Source organism: Syngnathus typhle, linkage group LG11 (genome assembly GCF_033458585.1).
Source record: "Syngnathus typhle isolate RoL2023-S1 ecotype Sweden linkage group LG11, RoL_Styp_1.0, whole genome shotgun sequence".
In the NCBI taxonomy this organism is placed as follows: Eukaryota; Metazoa; Chordata; class Actinopteri; order Syngnathiformes; family Syngnathidae; genus Syngnathus; species Syngnathus typhle.
In genome coordinates, this window is record NC_083748.1 from 11,688,586 (window position 1) to 11,697,126 (window position 8,541).

The following is an 8,541-nucleotide window of genomic DNA, read 5'->3' on the forward strand; positions in this document are numbered from 1 at the left end:
TCATATTTTCATCCCCAGCGTTCCACTATGTGTGGGTTGTCATGGTTTCTGTCTGTGTGCTGCCCCTCCCTTCCTGTGTGCCCATGATTAGTTTGATTATTCTCACTTGCCTCTCATTACCTGTCGTGTATATAAGTCCTGTCTGCCCCTCATGCCCATTGTGTGTTGTTGTCTTTTTTAGTTCCTGTTGTCGTAATGTCTTCACGTCTTTGTGTCACGTCCCCGTCGGTTAGTCCTCTAGTTATTTTGTTAAGTCTTGTCAGTTTGCAAGCTGCATTTGGTCGCACCGATCCGTGACACATCGGTTGTCCAAGTGTAGCTCTATGTTTCTGCTGATTGTGTGTTTCTGCTGAGATCCACTGCATGCATGCTCCCTCCCCACCTTTTGCTAGTTGCAATAAAAGCCCTGCTGGCACAAGGACGCTTCACTGCAGAGGAGCTCAAGTGTCCTGAGAAGTAGACGCAACGCCTGACTTGTCCTTTTGAGCCGTAAGTAACCTGGTCTTGTACATGTCAAGACAGAATATTTCCAGAATGTACGCACGCTTAATTTTGAGCATGCAGATAACTGTGTGGATGACTCAGCTGCTTATTTTGAGTGAAGGAGATACTTTTGTCAACAAGCCAAAAGGAGGATATGTTGTTGTCAAGTCAAAACAAATCCATGTCCACTATGACTCACCCGCGCTGGTTTTTCTGCTGACTGATATCTATCGCTTCTGTTGGCCCGATGACTGACTGATCCTCTGTGATGCCTGCCCTCTATTCAGCACGGAATGAGGCTGGCTTTGCATTGGCTCCATTATTTTGTGCAGTGAGTCAGCAGACCGGGTATTTATGGTTCGCATCAATGCAGGACAAAAGTGAAGGACTCATGTTAAGGGACACAGTGGGCAAGGATTAGACACATCCATTCAAATATCTTTAATAGTCAACTTTTATTTTGGGAAAGGCTGCTTGAACATGCTAACCAGTAGGTAATGAGATTAAATTGTCAAGACATATTCTAAAGGTTTTTTTTGTTCTGTCCAGACGCTGCGTGGTTAGTGCATTGTAATCATGACCACTAATTTGATCAAGAATCCCAGAGGTGAAGGTAAGTTGTCTTCTGCTACAAAGTGGAGATGAGAATTGGAGAATGTGGAAAATAAACAAAGAAAGCATCTCATGGGCATTAGATCAATGGATTTAATGAGAGAATATTGTCAAAGTGAGGATTTTAGTGTTTCCCTCCCAGAGCAACTGGATTTCTGGGAGCTGACAGAGACCGGCGGTAGCGAGTGGACGGTGGAGGACATGCCGGGAGACTGCGGCCATGACTTCAGTGATACGGCTGTCACAAAATACTTTGCAACCTCCTTTGAGTGAGACTCAACCAAATTTGTCTTAATTTACATGTCTGCTCGAAAATCCCATTTAGAGGCGGACCACCATCGGAATGCATCAGAAAGAAAGTGAGCGCCACCAAACATCATCCATGTCAAACAATCTTTTTGGGCTCCTAGGCTGTGTCTGAAGAGACAAGTCATTGACTTATTGGAGCAGGGTTTCACTTGTGAGCAGCTGGACGCCCAACCTGTCGTATCAGTTGAAGACTGGTGAGGAAAAAAAAAAGCAGGTGGCCTCACTCAGCCGCTAAATATTGTGCTCATCCTGCAGGTACTGCGGGAGGCAGGACTGTGGCTGCACCTACCAGATAACGGTGTGTCTGCTGGATGAGAATCATGTGGTCATGCAGGAGTTCACGCCCGAACCTGTGACTCTGGACCCGGAGTGTGACGACTGCTCATGGAAGCAGGTGAGCAAACTGATGCCATACCGATCAGGATGTGGGACTCTTTGCATTTGACGTGCTGCAACTGTCTCGTCTCCAGGTCAGCCACACCTTTTCAGAGTATGGTCCCGGTCTACGTTTCATCTCCTTTGAACATGGAGGCCATGACACAAAGTACTGGGAAGGCTGGTATGGAGTGAGGGTTACTGGGAGCTCTGTTACGCTTCAGGTGTAGGCAAGGGGGGGGGGCATGTATTTGTTCGTGCAATGCTTTCAAGATGACCATGGTAACCTTATGCAACAGTACGGAACATCATGCATGTTTCACGCTAGGTGACTGTTGTATATTTTGGGCTAACGCATGTTCCGTAGGGGGAAAACTCCGGGAGTGGGAGGGGCAGCTTCGGGGACGTTTAGTGTTGTGATGTACGGCCTGTGAACGGACGGTGTTGAAGAAATAAAGCAGTATTCATCACGTCGTTGCCCGAACCTTCCTTGCTACCTCAGAACCCGGAAAGTAGTAAGGACATAACAAAACTGGCGACGAGGACGTCTGGACTGACGCGTGTTGGCCGGATTCGTCTCGACGGGTGGAGTGGATTGGTGGACTGTGGCAACGTCGTGAGTAGTGTGGCGAAGAAAAAAAAGAAGAGTGGCCTGCTGAGGGGAGACGTCTGTAGGGCAAGCAGTGCCATACAAACAGGAACTTGTAATGGCCGGAATGATTGGCTCAATTGGTCCCTTTGACGAAAGTGTTGAACAATGGGGCTCGTATACTGAGCGTTTCGATTACTTCGCCATGGCTAATGATATAAAGGAGGAGAAGCTGGTGCCCACGTTTTTGAGTGTAATGGGGCCGAAAACGTTTACCTTGCTACGTGACCTACTGCAACCAGAAAAGCCCGGCAGTAAAACATACCGAGAAATAGTGGATGTACTGGCAAACCATCTTTCACCGAAACCCCTGGTAATCGCAGAAAGATTCCGATTTCACAGACGCAGCCAAGAAGAGGGCGAGTCGGTCACCCAGTTTGTGGCGGGCCTACGCAAGCTGGCTGAACACTGTGAGTTCCGGGATGTGTTAAATGACACTTTGAGAGACAGGCTGGTATGTGGACTTAGGAACGAGGCAGCACAGAAGAGATTACTCACAGAAAGTGACTTGACTTTGGAGAAGGCCATTAACATCAGTGTAACAATGGAAATGGCGAAAAAGGAGGCCCAGCAACTAAGTGCTACAGAAAGAGTGCACCAACTCAACAATGATAAACCGAACACGCAAGGGCCATGTTTTCGCTGTGGTAGATCTGGACATCTTGCATCAACGTGCTGGTGCAAAGAGATGGACTGTCGTAACTGTGGAAAAAGAGGGCACATAGAGCGGGCGTGCCGAAGTAAACAGGACATGGACAAAAGCTCAAGGGCTGGGAACAGAAGTGACAATATGAAATATAAACAAAAAAGGCATGTGCGCACCGTTTGCCATGATGATGGAAGAAATAGTGATTCTTCGGAGGAAGAAGTGCCTGTAAATACTATACGAGCGATGAATGTAGGTGAGAGCTCAGGTGGCTACTGGGCTGAACCCAAGTTGGAGGGACATGTGGTGAAAATGCAGATAGACACAGGATCAAAGGCATCACTAGTGTCACACAAGATCTACAGGAAACTCATGAGGCACCTTCCACTACGTCCATCAGACACAGTGTTTAAGGCATATACGGGACATCGAGTGCACATGGAAGGGATGACGGATGTGACTGTTCAGTACCATGGGCGGACAAAAAGGCTTCCCCTTTATGTGACCAAGGGAAATCATCCTGCCATAATGGGGCGTACATGGCTACAGGGAATCCGGCTGGACTGGCAAGCGATAAGGAAACTGTCACACCGTTCCTCTCCGCTACAAGAAATACTCGAGAAACACGAAGAGGTTTTCCGTGATGAATTAGGCAGCATGAAAGATATAACCGTTAAGTTACATGTCAAACCTGGTAGCAAGCCTGTGTTTATGAAAGCTAGACCAGTACCATACGCCATCCGATCCAAGGTAGAAGCTGACTTGGACGCCCTGGTCAAGAATGGGGTTTTGGAGCCGGTGACCATCAGTGAGTGGGCCACACCCATCGTTCCCGTACCAAAAAAAGATGGGGGAATTCGGACCTGTGGAGATTTCAAGGTAACACTTAACCCGGTGTTAGCAGCAGAGCAATATCCACTTCCCCTAATTGATGACTTGTTTGCTGGACTGAGTGGGGGACAAAAATTCAGTAAGGTAGATCTCAGTCAGGCTTACCTACAAATGCATGTAGAAAAAGAGTCACGTGAAATGTTGACCATTAACACACACAAGGGTCTCTTCAGATACTGCAGACTGCCGTTCGGCATCACGTCAGCCCCGGCACTTTTTCAGCGAGCGATGGATCAGATCCTTAGTGGGTTGCCTGGGGTACAGTGCTACCTTGACGATATCCTGTGCACTGGATCTACCGATGACGAGCACCTGCGCAACTTGGATGCTACCCTTCAAAGGCTGAAGGACTACGGCTTAAGAGTCCGTAAGGACAAATGTGACTTCTTCAAGCCATCTGTGGAATATCTGGGGCATGTGATCGATGCAGAAGGACTGCACACTGCACCATCAAAAGTGGCCGCTGTCGTGGACGCGCCCCCACCCCAAAACATCAGCCAGCTACGATCTTTCTTAGGTCTGCTGAACTATTACGGACGCTTCATCTCCAATCTGTCATCACTGCTTCAACCCCTGCACGAACTGTTACGCCGAGACAAAACGTGGAAGTGGACAGCCAGCTGTCAGGAGGCTTTTGAAAAGGCTAAAGGAGCGCTGACTACGTCCAAGGTCCTGACGCACTTCAACCCATCACTTCCACTGCAGCTCGCCTGTGACGCCTCTCCTTACGGAGTAGGGGCGATTCTCTCTCATGTCCTGCCGGGTGGTGAGGAAAAGCCAATCGCTTTTGCATCGAGGACATTGAACAAAACAGAGTCTAACTATGCTCAACTGGAACGAGAGGCACTGAGCATTGTTTTTGGAGTTAGGAAATTCCATCAATACTTATATGGGAGGAAGTTTACGCTCCTGACGGACCATCGGCCCCTCACCACCATCCTCGGTCCGCACACTGGAATACCGTCTCTTGCTGCATGCCGACTGCAGAGGTGGGCTTTGTTGTTGTCGGCGCATGCATATGACATCAGGTATCGAAAATCAGACTTCCACTGCAATGCGGATGGCTTGTCCCGATTGCCCTTGCCTGTCACAAGGCCGGAGTCGGACACGGTGGACCTTTTCTACTTCAGGGAGGTGGAGAGAGCACCTGTCTCTGCAGTGCAGGTAAAAAGGGAAACTCGGAATGACCCGGAGTTATCTGCGGTCGTGGACATTGTCGTTAAGGGTCGATCTGCTGGCGATAATGCGAGTCTGAAGCCTTTCCTCGGGAGGAGATTGCAACTGTCTGTCCAGTCTGGGTGTCTACTCTGGGGTAGGAGGGTGGTCATACCACGGTCACTTCGCTCAAAAGTGCTGCAGCAACTGCATTCGGGACACAGCGGAATAGTCCGAATGAAAGAAATAGCGAGAAGCTATTTTTGGTGGCCGAACATGGATCAACAAATTGAAGAGTTGGCCAAAAGCTGTCCATCATGCCACCGAGTCAGGAACAATCCTCCACTAGCGCCTCTTCACCCCTGGGAATTCCCACAAGGACCATGGCACCGGGTGCACATTGATTTTGCGGGACCAGTGGAGGACAGGATGTTCCTTATTGCTGTGGATGCACACAGCAAATGGCCAGAGGTGGCTATCATGAGATCAACCACTGCAGAAAAGACTATCGAAAAGTTAGGGGAACTGTTTAGTCGGTTTGGATCTCCTGCCCAGCTAGTCTCTGACAATGGACCCCAATTTGTCTCACAAGAAATGGCAGTGTTCCTGCAAGCTAACGGTGTCCAACACATTAAGTCGGCCCCCTACCACCCCGCAACAAATGGGCTTGCTGAGAGATTTGTTCAAACCATGAAGCATGCCTTGAAAACATCACAAGGACAAGGAACACTACATCAGAGACTGCACCACTTCCTACTAACCTATCGGAACAGTCCGCATGCCACCACCAAGACATCTCCTGCTAGCCTGATGCTAAAGAGAGACCTGCGCACCACGTTTGACCTCTTGAAGCCCTCAGCAATGAAGGACATTGTCCAAGGTCAGCAGGAAAAACAGGTTAGGTGCAGAGGACAGGAGGGCAAAGGAAGAGTTTTCAAGCCAGGAGACTCTGTGTTGGCAAGGAACTACCGTGGCGAACCAAAGTGGATTCCTGCCACTGTTATTGCGCAAACGGGACCAGTATCTTATACTGTCCAAACGTCTGATGGGGTATGGAGAAGACATGTTGATCAACTCCTGCAGACTCAGTTAGGGCCAGCAGAGCTGTCCCTCAAAGATCTTCCTGATAGCTCTGCCCACGTCAAAACGCCGGTTCCCATACCCTCCCAAGTGCAGGACTCAATCACACTCGCGCCACCAGTCCCAGCTGAGGATGCGCATGAGACAGAGACTCTGACTTCTTCCTTTGCAGAAGCTCCTGCAACAAGTTCACCATTGGTCGACCGTGGAGCTGATCCTGTGCCCCCAGATAGGAGATATCCTATCAGAGAGCGGCGAGCTCCTGCGCGCTTGGACTTATAGGTTCGCGGTTGACCCGAGTTATGGGGATGTTTAGTTCTAGGTGCGTAATTCCGTGTTGTTCATGCATGTTCATTGTAAGGGGGGAGGAGATGTTGTATATTTTGGGCTAACGCATGTTCCGTAGGGGGAAAACTCCGGGAGTGGGAGGGGCAGCTTCGGGGACGTTTAGTGTTGTGATGTACGGCCTGTGAACGGACGGTGTTGAAGAAATAAAGCAGTATTCATCACGTCGTTGCCCGAACCTTCCTTGCTACCTCAGAACCCGGAAAGTAGTAAGGACATAACAGTGACGGGAAAACTTTCCCGTTTTTGAAGTGGTAGAGATACAGTGCTTGTATGTTAGTGGAAACTTTATGATGCATTCCTGGAGAAAATGTGCTGATGTTTGTTTTTCCCCGTACTCACTGCCTTGTGTAATGTACAAGAGGGGTCATCAAGATGCTGCAGGTAGCCCCCAAGGACCACATGAGAACAGAGACTGCTCTTGGTTTTGAAAACATTGGTAGCCTTTGCGGGTATTAACACATCTAATAAGATCAAGTGCAGAATATTGTGTGGACTCACTTATTAATTAAAACTGCAGAAAGCAAACTTTGTTTGTGAATTGAATTTTTATTCAACAAAATAAAATGCTTAGTACAAAAGTAACTCGGGTACAGGTCAGCTGGAATAACCGTTGCATAATTGTTTCCATGGTGATTCAAAATACGTTGTCTCCAGTAAAGACAATCGTAATTCATAAAAAAAAATGTCTTGAGGCACCAAGTTAAAAGAACCGAACATGGGTAAGAGAGGTTAAACTTGTTTTTTTTTTTTTTTTTATCTTTTCTCAAATTCATGAAGCAAGCTACCTTCAGAGTAACCATACTGACATGACAGAGTAACATACTGGATGTGGTAGAACACATTTACTCACATGTCTTTAAAACACCTGACACATTCTAATTTCGAAAAAAAATTTTTTAAACATAGTTTACGTTACAATGGGAACTGGCTACAAAATATCCCAACTGCATCAATACACATAGTAACGCTTGGAATACAAATTTCACTGTAACTTTAGGTCCTTCATTGTGCAGCATACACATTTGTGAGTGCTCGGGATGGAGTCACCACGACTTCATTCTCCTTGTTGCTGCATCTGTTTACAAAAGGTCTCAAACTGCTGATGCTCGAGTGCGGTCATCACCTTGTTCAAGGCATAAATCTGAAGATAGGTGAGATAGTAGACGGTTAACAATGACTTAGGACTGGACTAAAACAAAAAATGGATCCACTGATGTGGTCACCTCTGCCCTCTGTCGCTGTTTAAGTTCCTGCTGTGCAGTCTTCTGTTTTGATCGGTCTCCTCTGGTAGGCGTCGAGTTCAACTTTGGCTTGTCTTTACGGCAAGCAGGTTCCATTGCGATTGTCTTCTACTCAAACAAGAACGAAACAATGTTATTTGTGCACAAGGAATTTAAAGCTTGCAGCGTGATAACATTGATCTGTTAGCTACCCAGCGTTAATTTGCTAATGCAACAAAAAGATATTTGCAGGACTCATCTGACTGAGAAATATTGATAGACAATTGCATGTGGTGAGAAAATTGCAAACGTACACAGATGTATTCAAACGATTCCAAAGAGTGACGCCAGATCGGAGCAGAGCAATGAGAAGTAAAACAGCTGTTACGCGGGTGTTGCAAGTAAATAAGACCGTGTAGTTTGAGCGCTACTCAAAGGTTCCGCGTATTGTTGATTGACGAAAATAACACAATACACTATATCGATTTTATTACACGGCTGATTTATCGTCAAAGGAAAAACCAAGATGCAAAAACATAGGCTAAACATTTAAAACACAACTTGGATAATATATTTCTTTCTCATAAATGATCCGAATCTCCTTCGATGTAATGTTTTCCTACATTTGACCACAAGATGTCAGGATCGCACAACAGTCCACACAGAGGTCAGTCTTGTGACGTCATTTGAACCTGCAGTTGACATGAATATCACATTTAACACTAGAGCGTTTTTTTTCTCTTCTCTCTTCTGAGTATTTTCCTCTGTATTCA

General features: G+C 47.0%; 2 protein-coding genes across 3 annotated transcripts; one reads left to right on the forward strand and one right to left on the reverse strand.

Annotated features, from left to right (window-relative positions):
* Positions 1–275: 275 nt before the first annotated feature.
* Positions 276–2,106, forward strand: fbxo2 (F-box protein 2). Of its 2 annotated transcripts, none has more exons than XM_061291823.1 (6): positions 276–489; positions 1,033–1,096; positions 1,238–1,364; positions 1,506–1,598; positions 1,660–1,798; positions 1,875–2,106. In XM_061291823.1, the coding sequence occupies exons 2-6, from the start codon at positions 1,060–1,062 to the stop codon at positions 2,007–2,009; spliced, it is 531 nt and encodes a 176-aa protein (XP_061147807.1). In that variant the 5' UTR covers positions 276–489; positions 1,033–1,059; the 3' UTR covers positions 2,010–2,106. The 2 variants fall into 2 exon arrangements, with proteins under 2 accessions (XP_061147807.1, XP_061147808.1); XM_061291824.1 differs by having other exon boundaries at positions 281–489; positions 1,224–1,364.
* Positions 2,107–7,074: 4,968 nt separating this feature from the next.
* svbp (small vasohibin binding protein) lies at positions 7,075–8,230 on the reverse strand. Its single transcript, XM_061291825.1, has 3 exons — positions 8,083–8,230; positions 7,772–7,897; positions 7,075–7,689 (listed from the first exon to the last, which is right to left on the reverse strand). Exons 2-3 carry the CDS (start codon positions 7,883–7,885, stop codon positions 7,603–7,605), a joined length of 201 nt encoding a protein of 66 aa, XP_061147809.1. The 5' UTR covers positions 7,886–7,897; positions 8,083–8,230; the 3' UTR covers positions 7,075–7,602.
* Positions 8,231–8,541: the final 311 nt, after the last annotated feature.

What these genes read in the sequence shown, in the direction of transcription:
- fbxo2 (XM_061291823.1), top strand. Translation starts at nt 1,060, where the DNA reads ATGACCACTAATTTGATCAAGAATCCCAGAGGTGAAG. An exon ending in CAAGAATCCCAGAGGTGAAG is followed by an intron (nt 1,097 to 1,237) that starts GTAAGTTGTCTT and finishes TTTCCCTCCCAG; the next exon opens with AGCAACTGGATTTCTGGGAG. An exon ending in TACTTTGCAACCTCCTTTGA is followed by an intron (nt 1,365 to 1,505) that starts GTGAGACTCAAC and finishes TTGGGCTCCTAG; the next exon opens with GCTGTGTCTGAAGAGACAAG.
- svbp (XM_061291825.1), bottom strand. Translation starts at nt 7,885, where the DNA reads ATGGAACCTGCTTGCCGTAAAGACAAGCCAAAGTTGAACTCGACGCCT. An exon ending in AACAGCGACAGAGGGCAGAG is followed by an intron (nt 7,690 to 7,771) that starts GTGACCACATCA and finishes ACCTATCTTCAG; the next exon opens with ATTTATGCCTTGAACAAGGT.